The sequence below is a fragment of the Nicotiana tabacum genome, chromosome 8 (assembly GCF_000715075.1).
Source record: "Nicotiana tabacum cultivar K326 chromosome 8, ASM71507v2, whole genome shotgun sequence".
Lineage (NCBI taxonomy): Eukaryota > Viridiplantae > Streptophyta > Magnoliopsida > Solanales > Solanaceae > Nicotiana > Nicotiana tabacum.
Genome location: NC_134087.1, coordinates 75,754,834 through 75,775,403, shown reverse-complemented (window position 1 = coordinate 75,775,403; position 20,570 = coordinate 75,754,834). Strand labels below are relative to the sequence as shown.

General features: G+C 36.6%; 1 protein-coding gene across 2 annotated transcripts; it reads right to left on the bottom strand.

Annotated features, from left to right (window-relative positions):
• Positions 1-199: 199 nt before the first annotated feature.
• On the bottom strand, positions 200-19,741 carry LOC107770309 (la-related protein 1A). 2 transcript variants are annotated; one of them, XM_075219386.1, is made up of 15 exons: positions 19,591-19,710; positions 19,221-19,486; positions 17,461-18,001; positions 16,943-17,111; positions 16,340-16,430; positions 16,048-16,119; positions 15,013-15,443; positions 14,225-14,294; positions 3,689-3,793; positions 3,263-3,603; positions 2,894-3,037; positions 2,666-2,729; positions 1,663-1,808; positions 1,333-1,437; positions 200-687 (listed from the first exon to the last, which is right to left on the bottom strand). In XM_075219386.1, exons 2-15 carry the CDS (start codon positions 19,470-19,472, stop codon positions 534-536), a joined length of 2,685 nt encoding a protein of 894 aa, XP_075075487.1. In that variant the 5' UTR covers positions 19,473-19,486; positions 19,591-19,710; the 3' UTR covers positions 200-533. The 2 variants fall into 2 exon arrangements, with proteins under 2 accessions (XP_075075487.1, XP_075075488.1); XM_075219387.1 differs by having other exon boundaries at positions 19,221-19,741.
• Positions 19,742-20,570: the final 829 nt, after the last annotated feature.

The window sequence follows — 20,570 nt, the reverse complement described above, 5'->3', positions numbered from 1 at the left end:
TTCCACTTAAAGTACTCCTCAAATCAGTTTTCAACGTCAAGTTCTTTATTTCAAGTCGGACTTAAATTAATTTACCAAAAATTGCAAAACAAACATTACTTTGCAAATAATATTTAGAGTTGAAGTCTGAACCATGCTCCACGCTCATTCTGGCAACACAATTTTGGACAAATTCAAGACCATGAAAAATAACAGATAATAAAATAGAAATTATGAAACTCAATTACCTTCAAGTCAAAACTTTTTTGTTTTTTGTTTTTTATTTTTTATTTTATTTTGATTAAAAAAATTCCCGTATATACACCTTAAACAATCCTAAAATGAAGTACAAGAGAAAACCAAAAGGTAAAATCCCCATGGGAAAAATTTTGGTCAGCCTCGGAGGTAAGAATAACTTCACAGAGGCACTATACACAAATTGGCCTTAAATCTTGATCCTCTCTGAAAGGTAATTCGGCAACTTGAGCTCATTGCAGACTGTAAGGCTTCAAAATTTGCGACACAGTTCAATGAAGCTGAGAGTCACGCGTTGACTAATGACCGTCTTCCTTCACACTTGCAGTTGCCCCTCTGGCATGTTTGAAGTCATCCAAACTACGAAACTCGTCTCTAAGTAGCCTATCCAGTTCCGGATGCTTCTTCAAAGGCGCTTTCTGACCTCGCTGCTGACGAAAATGGTGAAAAGCCCTTCCAGAAGGATTGCAGTAGGATCATGTTAGTATATCCATGTGAGGAGGTACGAGATAGTACCCAGCAATAACAATCATGTTAGTAAGAGCAAAATATACTAGCATTGGAAGTCCTACAAAATCTTAAAATCAACAATAGCAATGTTTCCGCAACATATTATCTCCTAAAACTAACTCTACATCAGCCCTTTCACAACACCTCCCCAACCCCGAGCTTCTCCCTTGACACAGGGAAAGAGTGGTCAGATGCATGTGCACCAACTGCAGCCTTCGAAACTCGAGGATGGTGGCCCGCTCCTCTACCCTTCTCCACTTAAATATCAGGCTTCGTTTGCATGGCATAGGACCCGAACCTGTGACCTAAGTCACAAGTCCCCCAACCTTTGCCACTTGAACTGAGCCCTAGCCCCCCCCCCCCCTCCCCCCAACTTTTAATATAATACAGATAGAAATTCAAGTCTACCTTAGGTATAAAGTTTGTTTTACTTAGTCGAAAGTGTTCAAGGGCTCAATTGGTACAGACGTTGATTTCAAGTTCATTATCGGTTCCCAGTTCTTTTCAGTCTCATGGGGGTCACTAAGAAAGCATGCGGGAGAAAAGGGGACTGAAATGAGGATTTTCAAACAAGGTGAAGGTAATTACCAGTACTTTTCAAGGCCATAAAGATTTCCTTTATTGTAAAAGTCAAGCGTCAATCTCTCGAAATCCTCATAAAGATCCTCTCTAAATTCCTTTTCCAAACCATAACTGAAACAAGACAAACAGTATAATGAGTATCTAAAGAAAGTATGTCAGAGAAGGAAAGGGCAGCTAACTGCTGAAAAGGGTAACTGCTGAAGCTGCATAACATGGAGATGTACAAGAAAAGTACCAGCTGTAAGAGTTCAGATGTAAAAGGGCAGCAAACTAAACTGTCATTAACAATGGGATGTAAACCATACCTTTTTTTTTAGGAGGACAAGTAAACCATACCTATAAAATCTAAACAGACACTCCATCCCATAGTTGTAATTAGCAGCAGCATCTTCTTGAGCCAACTTTTGGAACTCATTGTACATAGAATGAATAAACATGTTTCGCAGAAAATACGACCAAAACCTGTACAGTGTATTCATTTCCTGCATGCCAAAAAGATAAGAACCCTTTAGAGAGTTAAAATTATGCACTTTAGGCACGCAAACGGATGGCCAAATGGGCAGTAGGCGGACAAATAGACACATCATACATGTGTATACACAGAGATGAGTCAAAGACCTCCCACTATGAGTTAACGCGATTGAAGAGGAAGAATATTGCTATTTCAAAAGTTTGGAAGCATTCATGTGATTTCCTTTCAACCGATATCAGATATGCAAATTCAAGAGAACTGTCATTTTTATAGAGATGTATTTTACATGTGGTTTTGTTAACAAACAGAACCTTTTAGGTAAAGAGAACAGTACTATCTGTAGATATTTATTTTATAGGTGGATTATAAACAAACAGTCGCTTCTAGGTACTAAAAAAAATTCTTTTCTTTTTATGAGGGCATGGGAAATTTTCAATTTGTGTAAATAGTTGGATAGATTTTTTGGAAACTTAATGTTAGAACATTCTTGTAAATTTTTGGCGCTATCTTGGTGCAACTATAATGGAGTGACTTTTGACTTTTTTTAGAAGAAACGAAATGACTTTTGACTTATCAAAACAAAAACCATAAAGGAACAAAATCAATAAGATAATCAAACAAATTTCACATTTTTCAAATAGAGATGAGTTATATTTCCATATCTCACCCCCAAATGAACTTGCAGAAGAAGTGATATTCCTCGCATTTTAAACCCTTTCTATAAGAGGCAATTCATCCTCATTAGATTTAATATAACTCCTCTTTGTTTCCTTTCTATCATCCTCAAGTAAAGGGTGATGCTATCTAAGGAACTGGTGAATCCAAACACAAGGAAATGCAGAACCAAAATTAAGGGGAAGTAGGCACCTCACTGCAACCAATTCCAAGTTTCTTGCGATCACTCAGACAGCGCTTATGATACTTCTTGTACCTAAAGGTGGAAAACCCAAAACCAATACTCAGGAGGTAAAAGAAAATGCACAAGGAATATAATGTATAAATCGGTGTACATACAGATCTGTGCATGAAGAAATGCATGCACATGAATACAAAATTCACAGAACACCAGTTCCTTATAAAAGTAAATCTACTCACAGTTGTTGTGTAAAACCATTTTCTTGTAGAAGCTTATGACTTGGATGCTGGAAAGGTGGAAATGGTTTCGGCATGGAACCCACAGGCGGACTACTACTAGCAAAATTGCTATGCGGGGAGGCACTCAACTTTGAAGGCCTTGACCTGGAAACATAAGAGTGCAGGTATACTAAGTTTACTGTTTGGCACACCAGAACCTTTTTTTACAATTCTCTGATATTAATAAATTTCATAGACTTGCATCGTGCTCTCTTTTCTTTTATTTTGATCATCATAGACTTGCATTCTTGCTCTTTAAGGAATAATTAAACAATCAAACATATAACAATATACACTCCGTTAGACCACGTCAAGGGATTCAGAACATACACATGACTGTCAGGAGGTGTAGAACCAAAGAAAAACCCAACTGAATCGCTAGGTGGACTTTCAGATATTGTTCCTACACTGTTCCGAGAAATCCCATGATTTCGGTAATTTCCTGAAAACAGCCGCTGCTTATGTATTGGATGCGGTTTAGTAAATCCTTTGTTTTGCTTCCTTCGAGAATTAGAATTTCCAGTGCCTTCACTGTTTTTTCCTCCAGAAGAATGATCAGCATTCTTTGATTTTGATAAAGCAGCAGCTGTACCAGAAGACCTCGTAATCTCATCTCTAGAGCCATAAATGGAGTTGTTAGATCTACAACTGGATCGCGTAGCTTTAAGCTCCTGAAAGATGAGAAAGTTTTCAAGACATTCTAATACTATATAAGTTGAATAAGCCAAGCATGATCTCAAAAAAGCAAACACCAACCTGCTCATAGAAGTAGAGGCCATCATTTATTGCAGAAGCAAGCTCAGTAGATATTGGTTTTGATTCTTTTCCAACAGTTCCGGATACCTGAGATGTCCGAGTGTTCTGTATGCGAACCACGTAGATGAGATAATTAGCCTAATTATACAATAATTCAGCTCAGTAGTGTAGAAGAAGGGCAACAGAAGTCCTGTGTAAACACAATAGCTCCTAAAGTCATTTTCCACAGGCTTCTCCTGAGCTGCATCAGTTGCAGTGTCTTAGCTTTTTCATGAATTTGGCCAAATTTTTGAGTCAATAGAACAACCGGTTTTCAATTTGTATTGTCTCTCACCAATACAAATTATCCTACTCACATATGCAAATTAAGGCTGGGCAAATCAAAATCTTGTAAGGACTAAGGAGTACACAAAGATTCTAAGGAAAGCATCAATTAATACATAGCAACCCCAGATATGGTGTCATTAACAAGGATGGAAAGTTGAGATATCGAGCAAAATCAGACATACATCACCAGTCATATTGACTAGACGAGTCCAAATTTGGAAGCATAAGAATCCTAAAAATCAGTCCCAAGTATACACTCAAAAAAGAAGGGGTCATCAAAGAAATTCCAGCTCAATAAAAACAAAAAGCTTTTGAATTCAGCTATATCAATAAGGTCCATGACTCCCTGAAGAGAAGTTGAGATGGTGGTAGCAATCCATCCATACACTAGGAATATAGTCCCATTTCTAAGTAGTAATCACATTCTACCAAATGCCCCAGTAGTCCAAATCCATGTATGAATTGGACCACATAGATCTGGTATTACAAATCTGTCTCACCATATCATTCACGGTCCTTAGCTTTCAAAGTCTGTTCTTGGTGACATAAACTCCACTCTTAAAATTACGTTCCTATTTTGCCCATTAGGTCTTTTAATAGTATTTCCATGGAGCTAAGGTCCAAAATATGGAAGAAACAAGCGTTTCCAAGACCCTACCACCCAGTCAATTCTGTTCCACTTAATCCCTCTTTCATGGCCACATATCTTTCCGGCTAAGGAATGGGAAATCTTTCTCCTGTTACATGAATCCAATTTTCATTTCATCCGGGAAAAGCCATCTTTTTCTCAACAATGTCTTTGTCATTTGATCCAATAGTGTTCCGTTAGATAGGAACAGATTTGATAAATACTGATAACTCTCGGATAGAGTATTAGAACGGAAAGATCCATTAGATAATGAACTGTTGGTTCTAAGCCATCTCTGACGATTAATCAACAATTCGAAGTGCTTTTCTTGCGTATTCTTGATAAACCAGCGTTTATATATAGATGTAGGAGGATCTGTTTGGGAAGTAAGAAGCCCCTTTGACATCTCTTCATCTGCAAATAATTCTCGATGTGAAAACACAGAGCCAGGGGGCTGATCTTTGAATAGGAAAAAGAGTGGATCTGCAGGGTCCCAAATGAATTGGCTTATTCGAAAAAGGCCTTGTTCTTTGGAAGATCTATCTCGTGTCTGGTACTGCATGGTTCCACTCTGCAAGAACTCTAAATCATTCTCTTGAAGCTCATCCTCTTCATCATAAATGATCCGCTTGCCCCGAAATGACCTGGACCAAATAGGGAAATCCCAATTCATTGGGCCTTTCGATACAATCAAATAGAAAGCCCCAAGGGCGCCATCAGAGGCGGAGCTAGGATTTGGAGTGTGTGGGTTCTAAAATTTAGAATAAGACTATGACCTAAAACTAATATACAATATCAAACTGACTAAAGAATGAGTATCGATATTTAATATATATTTAAAAAGTAACGAAAGACAAACACAATATATGAATATAAACATTATCATTTCAATTGCACTCGACGAGTTGTCATGTTTTGAAAACGATCAATGATCGCATCATTAGATACACTTTCAAATACTTCATCCTCTATAAAACAAACTACACAATTATTCAAAAAGTCATCACCAATCCTACTTCGCAAATCATTTTTAATAAACTTCATTGAAGAAAAAGCCCTTTCAACCGTTGCAGTAGCCACAGGTAATATCAAACTCAGCTTCACAAGCAAATAAACAAGTCCTCATGTCTTGTGAATATTTGTTTTAACCAATGTCTTCGACAGATCACCAAGCCTTATCAAGTTAGAGAATGCATTGTCCATTTCTCGCACATAGTCAATATAGTTGTCAAGCTCATAACTAAGATCTTCAAGCTTAGAAGCAGTGAACTCATTTGGATAATATGTAGCAAGTTTCATAATCTTGTTTTTATCATAATTTGCAAAAGAATCATCGGGACTCAAACTAGCCATACCAAGAAGCAGAGAAGTATTCACTTCACTAAAACGACTATTAAGCTCCGAAAGTTGCAAATCAATAGCACAAAAAACCTCTACGTACAAATGATGGGAATATGTAACAGTTGAGCTTTTACGCTTCGACTTTTCAAGTGTATACTTCTCACCCATTTTTGGGATTACAATACCATTCTTATCACAAAACGAAGAGACATCTTCTATCAAAGAATTCCATTTAGATTCTCTCATTGTTTGCAATTGCCTCTTTGTGAAATCAACAAGTTTCATTGCACTAACAATATCTTGATCTTTTTTTTGTAGGGCCATATTCAAATCATATGTAATTGCCAATAGTTTTAACATCAAATGTAATATACAAACGAATTCATAAGATCTTATATCTTCCACTAGACTTTTGGCTAATGCTTTCTCCTGATAATTTGAACCCTCATTTGCAAGAACTCCAAGTATATGAACAATCAATGAGAATAAAGAAATAAAGTTACGCAATGTCTTAAAGTGAGATCCCCAACGAGTATCACCTGGTCTTTGAAGCCCAAGTTCTTGATTAAATCCACTCCCTGTATTAACTTCACCAAGCACTAATAACTCATCTAATTTTTCAGCTTGATCATCTCTAAGCATCTCCCTACGCTTATAAGAACCTCCAACAACATTCAAAACATTAGCATGAATGTCAAAAAAAATTATTTACATCATGGTGTTTCTTTGCAACAGCTACAAGAGTCAATTGCAACTAATGAGCAAAGTAATGTATGCAATGTGCCGAAGGATTATCTTTCAGAATCAAAGTTTTAAGACCATTGATGTTTCCTTGCATGTTACTAGCTCCATCATACCCTTGTCCCCGTATTAAAGATGAACTCAATGAATGTTGTAAAAGCAAAGAATATATTTCTTTTTGTAATGCATGTGCAGTTGTATCTTTAACATGAACAAGGCCAAGGAATCGCTCAATAAGTTCACCCTCTTTATTGATAGCGCAGAACAAGAGCCATTTGTTCCTTATGAGAGACATTCTTAGACTCATCAACTAATATCCCAAAAAAATCTCCATTCAAGTCTTCAATAATTGCTTTCACCGTTTCTTTTGCACAAGAATTCACAATATCTTTCTGAATATCAGGAGAAGTCATGGTGTTATTTTTTGGAGCTTTTTCTAACACCACATTTTTCACATCTTCCTTCCTATCTGCATACCATTTTAAGAGATCTAAAAAATGGCCTCTTCTAGTAGAAGTTACACTCTCATCATGGCCCCGAAAAGGAATTCCTTCTTTCAAAAGATACCTTATCACATCAATTGAAGCATTCAAACGAACTCGATGTTCACTTTTAATTTTCTCTGATTGCTTGTCCAAAGAAGTTAGAATGGATTGTTCTTGGTTCATTAAATCTAGCATCATATTGAAACATCGATTATGAACACTACCCACGTTACCCACATGTGATTTAAGTCCTTCTAAACCTTTATTCCAACCTCTAAAACCATCTGTTGTGAAAGCATCACCTACTTTTTTCTATATCCTCCAACCTCATTTTTAAACAAGTAACAACATAAACAAAATGTTGCATCTTGTTTAATGCTATATTCTAACCATTGAGAACATGAAGTTTTAAACCATTCAAGATTAAAGTGGCGCATTATTCCCCCAAAATCTCTTTTTGGAAAGACAAAACCACGAGGTTGACAAGCTCCATTTTGTATATAATTTCTCCTTATACGGTCACGTAAATTAGGAGGATATTCTGAAATTGGTTTTCTTTTAGCAGGATCGGGCTCATAATAGCACACTTTATCCGATGCTTGGGAAGGATTAATATTGTTATTAATAACTGGACATGGAGAACTTGTCAAAGGAGAGCTAGAAGAAGCTGCAGAAGCTTGAGCTTTGTAAAAACTCGTGATCATATCGACTTTTGCTAGAAAAACCTAAAAATCACAAAACAGAAATTTACTTGAAGTTGTATGTTTCAAAATGCTATAACAAACTATTCTTTATCTCCTCTGACATAGTTCAATTTGTAAACTGTAAGATATACCAATAAGAACTTATGAATGCACAGTGCTAAAATATAAAGAGTAAATCATCATGTACTTTATTTCACGAACTTATGTAGCACTAGATTTACACAACCCTTGAAAACCAATAGATAACTAGACATATTTTGTGCATTTATGATAAAATCCACACAGTAGAAAATATACTTTTATGTCAGAATTCAATTGGAAATAAATATAAAGGTAACTGCCCCTCATTCTTGTAACAAACAAAAAATTCTTCTATCATGTGTAGAAACACTTTACAAAAATTGAACACATAAACAAACATAAGTAACTTAATCTCAAACCAAATTGGGATAGCACAATTTTTAATCATCTATTCATAAATGATACTAGAGTAATACTTCTCTGATAGCACAATTCATTACACTAATTCATTACTCTTGAAGTTCATAATCGAATCCCACACAATAGCACATTTAGCCGATTCCCCTCTTACAATCAATCATCAGTAGCATAATCTCAAATCAAATTGGGATCAACCGTAACAATTCTGCACTATTTCTATTTGGGCTTATTCATTCCAATACCAAAATAATTTGCCTCAAATCAATTGAAAAGGGGTTAAGAATTTTGATTCACATGAGATGGGAAGACGGACAGATTACAGATACCTAAGGCGAACCCTAGCAGAGGCAGTAGAACCCTAGCTTTTTTTTGATTTGGGAATCGGAAGGAAAAGTTTGTGTTTAAAGTTGGGAAGCTTCTGTTCTTTGTTTATTAGAAAGAAACACGTTATGTTGAGGTAAGTGAAGAAAACGTTGTCGTTCAGTTGATTTGTGAAAAAATATATTAAAAAAACGAAATAAAAAACTGCTTTAATGGGGAATCGAACCCACACCTTTTTCCAACAAACCCACAGCCTTTACCATTGAACCCAGACCTCTTTTGTTACTGGGTTCAGCATGATATATTTATATAGATGTGGTAAATTTTTCAATACAAATACAGGGTTTCGAAAAAAGTCACTGGGTTCGCCCGAACCCGCACCCACTACTGTACCTCCGCTCCTGGGCGCCATATTCTAGGAGCCCAAACTATGTGATTGAATAAATCCTCTTCGGGTCAAGGGCTCCTTCTCCCTCCCCTTCTTCAAACTCCGATTCATATTTTTCATAGAGAAATCTCTTATCAAGGAAAGAACAAGAGCCGTTTTGCATCATATCTAAGGGATTCCTCGGTTCGGGGGAAGAAGCAATGTCACTCGATCATTATCAAACTGACTGCAATCTTTTTTTGTCTGTGAAGATCCCACCAGAGCGCCTTCTACTTCTAATAGGCCATGAACTAGATCAAAATCATTCTCAACGAGTCCATAAGAAGTGATCCCATTTTTTTCATCGGGTCCGGATAAAGACCAAAGATCTTGAGCGACCGGTCCAGCAGAACAACTCAAAAGATAAAGAAGTAACGTTAATCTCTCCATGCTCGTTCCAAGCTCGAAGTACCATTTGTACAAATAAGAATCCCCTTTCGTTACATGATTTCTTCTTCATATAGATAGATATAGGATCTATGGGGCAATTACTTAGAAGTACATTTTGTGCTACAGCCCTTCCTATCTGATAAAAAGGATCCCATGATCTTGAACCGATCTTACCTAGGATCGCAAATCCCAAGTTTGTCTATGAAAAGCGGATCTAATTGTATTAGTGTCTATAATTGATTTCTTCTGTGTAATACTAATCGATAGGACCTCATTGGTAAGTGCTACAAGATCTCGTGCATTGGAACCCATGGTTATGGACCCGAATCCGTTAGTATGGAACATTTTCTTTTCCAAGTGAAATCCCCTAGTATATGAAAGAGTGAAAAAGTGCTTTCGTTGTTGTGGAAGAAGAAGCCTTCGTATCTTAATGCACGTATTTAATTTATTCGGAGCTATTAGAGCGGGATCCACTTTTTGGGGAATATGAGTCGAAGCAATAACAAGAATATTTCTAGTAGAACATCTTTCACAATCCCGGGAGAGATGGTTCACTAATAGACCGAGGGCTAAGTCATTCGACTCATTCACATCCAGATCATGAATGTTTGGAATTCATATTATGCAAGGAGACATTGCTTTTGCTAATTCGAATTGAAAGGTGATATAAAATCGGTCTATTTCCGGCATCATATCTATAGTTAGACCATTCATCCTAGTTAGCAGTTCCAGCTCCGTATCAAGGTCACGATCGATATCGTCACTAGCATCAAGATTGTCACTATCATCAATATCGTCACTATCATCAATATCGATCTCATCAAGAAGAAAACCTTTAGGCTTGTTATCCAGGAACTTGATCAGAAATATCGTAATGAAAGGAACATACAAGTTTGTCGCTAGGTATTTGACCAAATAGGATCGTCCAGTTCCTATAGAACCTATCACTAAAATACCCCTAGAGAGGGATTAGGCTAAGCGGAGCGAAAAGGGTTTTACATGAGATGGGAAATGAAAACTATTTTCCCCACACGAAGTTTGTGAGTAAGTGATTGTCTGATAATGAGCAAGGAATATTCGTCTTTCTGCTAAACAGGATGGATTGAACTCATAATTCATTAGATGCTTTTTATGAATGTCAACTAAGTATCGTATGTAAATTGCTCTCGGTTGTTCAATCATTTGATAACCAGAGTCATTCTTTGATAAACGATCACTATGAGTCAAACTCAATAGAATTTGATCAATCCTATTTTCTGTCGTTAAGGTGGAGAACTGAACCAAGAATTCTCTTTCTTCATCATCAATCGAATCACTGGTCGCGACCCAGGATTTTATTTTATCATCACTCCAATCCCCATTCACGTTTTTTCTTTTTCTTATCAATGAATAGATCTCTTTACTTGTATGACTTAGATGTCTCGTATTTCTCGAAAAAGTGATTCGATTGATGGGATTTGGTATGAGATCGATGATCTCGATGAGATTGATATTCCAATCTTTCTTCTTAGAACGTATTGATTTGACCCCATAAGCGGGACCAAGCATGTTGCCGCCAGAAGCAGAACCCCGTATTTCTTCTAGAGAATCTCCTAATTGTTCCAGAGCAACTAGAAAGAGATTCTTTAACCAGAAAGAATTCGGTTCAGATGTAGGATACCTATCCAGAAGTTTTCGCAACTCAATCATAGATGATGGAATCATCAAAGTTTTGACCTTTTCGAACTCTGTCTGTAACTTACTAGAGGCCCAGGAAACAAAGAGAAGATGTGTACGAACGAGATATCCAGCAACAAGAAGAAGGAAAAGGATTGAATAGAGGAACTCCCGAGCATTTGGCAATCTCAGATGTGTCGATATCAATGGTGACTCATTATTTCGATGAATCATTTCTTCGGACAGAAGAAGATTATGTAAACACTTACTCGAGATCTCACTTATCAGATTCCATTGTGGAAGACACAATTTTTTCTGAAGAATTCGCCATGATATACCTGATCCATGCATAATTTCATGAAAAATGGATACAAATTTTTGACTGCTACTTAGTATTGGCAATAGGTATGAAAAAGTATCTAAAAATATCAAATTTAGATATTTGTACCCTGTCGAAGTAAGGAACCATGACATAGATGTTTGGAATAGATTCCATTTTGAGAGAGTTGAAAAAGCACTATCTCGTTGAAAGGTTCTATACATCTGCCCTTTTTCAACGCATTTCTTTAGACAAAGACTCCGTTTTTTCCTCTTTTTGGATGATAAATCTGTCTCAGAAAATGGAGTGTGAATCAAACCCATGTTTGAATTGAAATTGAGATACTATGCAAGTTTTTCCCTTCTAAATCAGATAGATTCGTATCTGAAAGAGGTTGACAATAAGTTCTTTCAAAATTGACTATTTGCCCCTCTGTTAGAGGTGTTCCAGAAATGTCTGCGATCGAATAAATAGCTCTACGAACGAATGGATCGGATCGACTAGGAAAATGGAAAGATTTGTACAAGTTATACGTTTCGTCACCACTTTGTGGAAAATCGTTAGGTATGAATATGTTAAATACCTGTGACTCGATTGGTGAAATAGTATCTCTCCCCCAAAAAGCATGTTTTTTTTACCGAAGCACAAAGAAAATATTTTGTTGCGAATGAACAAGATATTGAGGAATTGTCCATACGTAAAATCAGAATTATTGATACGGGATAGAGAAACTCCTGAGAGATTTGGGACCTCTTGGTGTGCATTCAACTTCAGATTACCTGTTTTCAAGAATAGGATTCTTGAGGCAACCTCCTTCTCGTTTTCTTTATAAATCATTGATAACTTGAAAGGAAGAATAGGAACTCATGAGCAGCCGCAGCAATAGAAATAGATTCCCTTATGTCAACTCATAACGGTATCAATGTTGGCGCTCTAACAATCAAATTTCACAAGGTAATCTTATACCAATAACTTGTTGAATAAACTAAGATGAAGCTCATCCTGTAACTAACTGCACTATGTAATAACTTCCTTTTTTTAAACGATGGTGTTCAAGTTAGCTTGAATGTAACTTGACTAATCTATCGGGCACTTTCTACCTCCCACCAGCACAAGTATTGGATAACTCTACTCACTAATCCCTAAGAACTCACATAGTGTAGCCTCAATTGCAATAGTACTTCGGTTGCCAAGGTTGTTACCCAACTCTTCGATCCCTAGTCCATTCCTTTGGGGCTTACACTATGTAATAACTAACAAACAATAAAAGAAATTTTCAGTTTCTCATATTTTGCTTATAGACCATAGCAGATCATATTTAGAGATAAATCTATGGAATATGGCAAGCAATACATTTGTAAAGCGGCAACCTAAGGTTGTTCATTCACATTCTTTTAGAAACTCGTCAACTCTCTTTTATTTGGAATAACAAGCATTTAGGTGGTTGTTGGTCCACAATTGGCATAACATCACTAGCTAAACTTGACAATACCTTACACATCCTTAAGCCTAATAATCTGACTGTGTATAGGAAGGGCAACAACATATTTTTCTTTTCACTGCAAGCTAAAACAGCCTAAAATCAATTTCTTTGGTACATCAAATCTACTTTAGCGATTTTCCTGTTCCATCATGGTGTAATGCAACAAGCCTCTTCCTAGATATCTACAAGACCAGGACTATTTATTTAATAAATTTTCAACTGAAATTCCTGTTTAGGTCCAGGGACACCTAGTCCTCTTATTTCTGTTTCTCACACCAAATTTTGATTTTCTTGTAATACGAATAAGTGGGTATGTCAGGCAACTTAATAACCAATACTTCATGTAAGTAATAATAAGCTATAATCTTTTCATCTCCCAAGACCTCTTATATAAATTAAATAGTCAACAGCAGTTCATTCATGTCTACTACTTAGATGTGGTCAACTACCTGAGGCCCCACGTTGCCGAAGTACAAAATGATGCATAGGCATCAATTAGGAAATGAACAAAACATTGAATTCTGTACTTCAAATCCCATGAATTCTTTCACTACTACATTGGAACAAATAGTGAATAGGACCTTGGACTACCATCTCATAATTGCATACTCAGAAGATCAGTTAGACCCAAAGGGAAAGACTACTAGTAAGCACACCCACACACCTGTAAATTTGGCAGACCCATATTAAGATACCTATTACGGGCACTATAAACAAAAAAAAAATGGGATTTGTGATATGTAATGAAGGTAATACAATGTAACTCCTATGTCAATCAGCGAATGAACAAATGAATCAAATTTTAAAATCACCCATTTTATGCATCTAGAAACTAATACTCCCTCCATCCCAATTTATGTGGTGGTGCTTGACTCACCACGGAGTTAAAGAAATAAAGGAAAACTTTTGAAACTTGTGGTCTAAAACAAGTTATAGATATTTGTGTGGCTATAAATCTCTCATTAAGGGTAAAATAGAAAGTTTAAAGTTAAATTGTTTCTACATAAGTATGACATTCTTGTTGGGACAGACAAAAAAGGAAAGTATGACACATAAATTGGGACAGGGGAGTATCACCAAGAATACACAAGATCTGATAGTACCTGTAACATAAAATAGGAGTCTATCCTCCACTTGTTAATGCATGTAGTAGAACTCTTAGGAGTAAGTTTGACATAAAACCATGTAAAGTCAAAACACATGCCAACTTCCAAAAAGTTGCCTTTGGAACTGAAAGCACCCACATAAATGACATGGAAAGCAATTTTCTTACCCGAGTTACAATGACAAGTTTCTCAATAGCCTCATCATTAACATCCATCTCATCATCTTCCTCGTCAACTCTTCATAGAGCAAGACCACCAAGATGTTAACAATACAGTTAGCAATATAGAAACAGTAAGAGAAATTTGCTCATATAAGTTCGTCCTCACAGTACAATTTTGTTGTTCCATGTGGAGTTAACAAAGAAAATCAGATAACAGTGAAAGCAATTATGATAAGTTCTTTTTCTTCCTTAGTCTCATCTCAGAAGCTCGTAATATATATCATTACTTAATATTTTTAACCTATTTTGGGCAAGCAGATGACCTCCTACCAGCTATAGCAAGAAGATTAACACACAAAAGCTATATATTCTTTATTTATGCCCGCAAGCAGAACCAATCTTCTTCAGATACACACCAATCCCCACCCTATGAAGGAACAAGGATATAAGTATCGCAATATGAGTTTTCGGAGGGGGCCCAAATGTTAAAAATGCATATACAACAGGCTTTCACCTTGCCCTTACTGATGAACAAGAAGACACCTATAATTGAACCAAAGTGGTTAGATTCTGGGAGGAAAAAGATGATAAAAGTTGCAATGAGTACAAGCAAATGAAGCATAATATGACCCAATAGCGTTAGATAAGCTGAACAAGTAATCAGCAGAGCCAGTCATCCACATATCCTTGTATCGATACAAGACTGCAGAACCAGCTATGAAGCAAACCAAGACCAAGCCCAGCCCAATTCAGGTAAGAAAATGTACAAATCCAGTTACAGCAATCAACTATACCTTCCACTCAAAGAGAGCTGGTCCTTTTTATGCTCAAGCTCCATCTCTTCATCAAGCATAAAAGTGCTTGAGAAATCATTAGATAAGTCATCTACAGCATCTGACGCCATCACCATTCTTGAATCACTTCCTTTGTCAAGTCTGTGAGTTGAGCCATGGAACCCAGATTTCTTCCTACTGTTTTCTGCTTTACCAAAAACTGATACTTTTTTAGCCTGTTTCTCTAATAATGGAAGCTCACCTACAGAACGATTTTCTTGGGAAGATGTCACTTGAGTTCCATCCTCTTTATTTTCATTGACCTCATCATTCTTTATATCAAGAACAACCTTCCCCACTAGGTGTTCCACTGGAGACAAAGGGGATGATTTCTGATCAGCACTAGCTGAAACCCACTTTGACCATTCATCACGTCTTCTCAACTTGTCATCCTACAGAAATTAAGCAAACTACACATGAACAAATAAAGACAAAGGTACAGAAGTAAATATAGAAGGCAAAGAGGAAAGACATAATTGTATTGATAGGCTAACTCAAAGCTCTTTGCACTAGCAAATTGCCAAATTAGTCTCGATACTTTACCCAAGTTGCAAATTTGTCTTGGAATGAATTTTAGTTCTTATTGCAAATAATGGTGTGAAGGGAGTAGCAGAGGAAAGACCAGGGAGGGGGGGAGCGGAGAGCAAATAAGAAGGAAAACCAAGGAGGGAAACCTATAGGTTAGAATTTTACCTTTCTGTTTCTTTTGTTTTTTGTTTCACCTTTGCCTTACTTTTTCTTTTATTTTCTTCTGATGTTCTGAGTTTCTTTACTTCATGTTTAATCCAAAAAGGCATTTAGGTCTTAGTCCGCCCAACAATACACCACGCGACCATTTTGGAACCAATATTAAATGTTGAGATGCAATATGAACAAACTTAGTTTGAGGAAAATAGGAACTTATATGTAAAATAAATTGGGAAATTTACTCTTTTTCCTGCCACGGGAAAAGGAAAGAGACAGTTGGAGACCCCAGCAAAAGGAAGAACACTTTACCTTAACTTCAACAGTGCTTGAAGCCTGTAATGCATCAATGATAAATGCTATATCTGTACTCATTTTTTTAACCTGAAACGCAAATGAAAAAGAAAATGATAGATGCTTAAATGTGTCACACAAAGTAAAAGAAAACAATATAATGGACTAATCCAACTACAGGTTTCACACATGAAAAAATTTTATACAAAATTTGATGGACTTCAATATAGAAACAAAGCACTGCAACGGTGCAACCTATCAGTCACTTTAGCATAAATGTAAGCATATCTGAGAAGCTTTGAGATTGTACCCTTTTGAAATCGGCAATAATAGAGATTGGAACCCATCCTTGATCATCCATCAAGGAAAGCAAGTAATGATCATTCTGCAAATTCTGATCACTGCCAAGAAAAAGGCACATGTCCTCGATATCAATCTATAGTAGTCAAAATTTTGTAGGACATATTGCAGGTAAAGTAATTGACCCACAAGAGTTGTATCTCTGCACCAATACTTCTTGAAATGAAATGTTCTAATAAAAAAACTACTTCTTGAAACGTAAATCCATTAAAAGGAGGGATCATTACTCCTGTTTTCTTAATTTGAGATAAGGTGAAGATTTTATTTAAAACAGTATCAAGCTGATGCTGTGAAAATACAGAGATAGACCTAGATTAAAAACTTTAAAATACTACACAGTCTAGAATGTCCAGCATGTTATGAATTTTATGAACTTTAAAACTTTATTTTAAAGGAGTTTCCATGAAAAAACTATTATTCCTGCCCTTCAAGCTTACAACTGTAACTATGTGATATCAGTGCAGTTAGCCAATACCACAATCAGGGAATAATTACATCTATTAAGAAAACATAGTGACAACTAACATAATAGAACCTTTTCCTGATATAGTACCTGAAATAGTACTCAATTTGCTTAATTATGCTCTCTCTCAAAGCTAATGTAGGTGATGGTGGAGTAGAGGCTCCGGAGCTGACAGGATGTGGGACAAAGAAAGGAGGGTAAGGCACTCTTACAGAACCTGGAGATGGGGGAGGAAGAAAGTATATAGCTCCTGGAGGACCTGTAAAATAGCCAATGGTCATTGCCATTTAAAAACAAATCGAAAACTAAGAATAACTTCATGAATAAATAAACAACTATTAACGGTGATAGGGATGACAGCACATAAGAGATGGAAATACCAGCTGGTTAGGGGAAGGAAGCACAGTTGATAAGGACGATATTACTGTCATCACAAAAGTCCAGCAAGTATAAGGGAGGGAGAAATAGGAGCAGTACCAAATTGCTAGTTACGTGCTAAAAGACAAGTGGCAGTCGAGCTACATTTAATGGTAAAACCATATTCCCTTTTTTTGTATTTCAAGAGTGATGTGGTCACTTATTCAGAAGACTAGTTATGCGTAAATTACCTGAAAAATTTGCACCATCTACGTAGCCCGGAGCTGGAGCAAAAAATTGAGGCCTTAGGAAAGGCCTTAGTCCCATACTCTGTTGTAACTGAATGTCATCTTTAGAACATACAGGACGCTGACTAGACAAGGCTGGACTAAACTGCCCACCATGTTCTTGTGTATTAGGTCTTCCTCTGTAGAATTTGGCATCGAAGTCATTTGGATCCCCTCGTGATGGGGGACGAAACCCACCATTTATAGGGGGTACAAAAGCTTGGGCTGCAGCATCACCATCAGACCTGGCCACGTGACCTTCAGCTCCAGGGAAAGGCACTCGAGGGTGCTGGTAAGCATACCCCGGAAGAGGAATATGTGGCATAGGTACCATATTTTGATAAAAAGGAGGAAATCCTGGCTGGTGGTAAGCCAAGGGTACAGGAAATGATTGCCCACCATTTTGGTTGTGCCTAGGACCTGCTTTTTGTTGAGATGCGGATGATGACTTATTTGACGATTTGGCACTAGAATATCCATGGAACTTTGGCTGCTCACCTCGGACCTACAAGACAATATACCATCAAATATATTTCATGGTAATACATTCTAATTCATGGTAATAGAGAATAAATAAATCTAAAGATAATGACCAAACAAAGTCGCAACATGATAAATCTATTTGAATACTAGTTATGGTGCACTACCTTGCAAAGTTTTAGGACAAAAGATATTTTGACACACGGTACAGATGGGAGAAAAGCACATATGGCAGATAAAACGGCAACTATAAAAATATGCCTTAATCTCAAACTACATGGCATCAGCTATATAAGTCCTCAATATCTACCCGGGTGACTTTCAGCAGCAGCACACCTCTTTTCTAGCAATTGTTCAACAACACCACCCCTTTTTGGTAACCAATTTGGCCTTATTCCAACAGTAACGGGCCTCTTTTCGATAATCTGATTGCACTAGACCTATTCCAACCAGCATTCGGCCATTTCAGGCAGCAATGTTTTTCCGTGACTGTACCGACAATGCCTCTTACAGTAGACGAACCACACTGCCTCTTCAGGTCATTCGACCACTGACTTTTTCAACTTCTTCAAATATCTATCTAAAATGATCACTTCCTTGAATTGAGAGGGTGTGTTAAAAGTGGATCATTCAGAATATCCTATAACCATATGATTGTTAAAAGTTAAAGGAATTATCAAAAATATTGCATAAATCATTTGTAATGGTTATGTCATAATTACTAAAAACCTACTTTTTCAACAAAACAATTAGTAATCTTGTAATGAGTAAAATATTCCTTCTTTGATCTATCTCAAAACTCCTATATAATACCGGTATATTGTCAACTAACAATGGCAATAAGAGTTTTCTCAGTTCTCTTGCTTACTAATTGTACCTTCCGGAAGTCATTCACTTCCGGATATTCTCTTGTATAGGTCGGCTTTATTGACATCAAAATGATGCAAACCTACTTCCTCACTGAGTTTTTTTTCCTTCAGCAGGAAATTGAAATATTTTGTTATTCAACCAAATAATTTTAAGTGTGTAAAATATTTACTAGTTCTATCCCAAACAATCTCAGAGTAAAAGTATCTCCATTCCAATGCTCAACTTTTTTCTCCTTCCTTTACCATGAGTATATGCATTCACATGTGACACATGAATATTCTACACTGTCAGTATATAAAAGGAAGTTCTTTTTTTTAGAATGGTAACAGTAACTGACAGTACATAAATTTTCAATCGAGTAATAAAAAGTAAACCTTCTCAGAAGCAGCATTGCGGCTATCAGTCTCCGCCAGCGGAGGAAGTAACGGAGACTTGGCGGCGGAGTTAGAATCAGTAGTCTTAAGCATCTGCTGAGCATCAGATAGTGCCGGCCATGAAGCAGAATCAGTATCCGCCGCCGGCGACGAAGGAGTATCGGTCGCCGCCGGAGTCTTCCACGGCGACTTGGGAGGCTCGCTCACCTCCTTCTGATCATCTACACTAGTCTCATTTTCCGCCATGCTCATAAACTACAGTTACCCTGTATCGCAGATAAATTAAAGCTTAAAACTGATAATAAATTGATAGAATGCGAAAAAAAAGATGTGATTTTTTGGGGATGCCGAAGAGGAGGCGGAGCTATACGGCGGCGTGTGGTGGCTGTGGCGTTGAGAGTGAGTGACTGAGTTGTAAAGAGAGAGGGACACTAGGGTTGAGAGGTGTTTTCAGACAATGAGACTTAATTGAGGGCTGGGCATAATTTGGTACCCAAACCAAAAATTTTGGTATTTGGTATACCGTATTTTGGTATTTGATATGTTATTTAGTTTAACTTTTTAAAAAATTGATATTAGGTATGGTATTTGGTATTTCAAAATAAAATATCAAAATATCGATACCGTACCGAAATATATATTATATTACGCAAAACACATATTATCAATTATAATATAAATATAAAATATTTAAAATTTTACTTTTTTTTTATTCTCAAAGTTCATTAATTAACTCTAAACAAGTAACAAGACATTTCTAATGATCAAATATTCTTTTATGTATAATTTTCTTTATTTGGGTCGATATTTGCTAGTTTTGGACAAAATTTTTGTCAACAAATATTTTCAGTTTTGTATTTTTGAGTACTTTAATTAAGAATATTAGAGTGTATGGCTCTATGCACTAGTTAGTATTCAAACCGAATAAACCAAAGTTACCGAACCGAATAAACCGAAATCGAAAGGAGAAAAAACGAACCGTACCGAATTTAATTAGGTACGGTATTGGTATAGGATTTTAAGAAACCAAATACCGAAAATACCAAACTAAAATGTCTAAATACCGTACCGTACTAACCGAACACCCCCTAGAATTGAATGTTGTCAAACAGCGACAGTATTAAACTCGGTACTCAATAGGGTGTGAATTATTTTTACTAATAGTATTTAATTTGGTAAACAGAAAAAATAAAAATGAAATAGTAACTGTTTTTTTTTCTCTTAATTATCCGAAAGAGATAAGATTGGACTATTCAGATGGCTAGTTTTTAGTGTACGTGCGTTGCACGTGTCTATCGTGTTAATCAATAAAATATATACAAAAAGAACAAATTTATTCTGCATGTACCC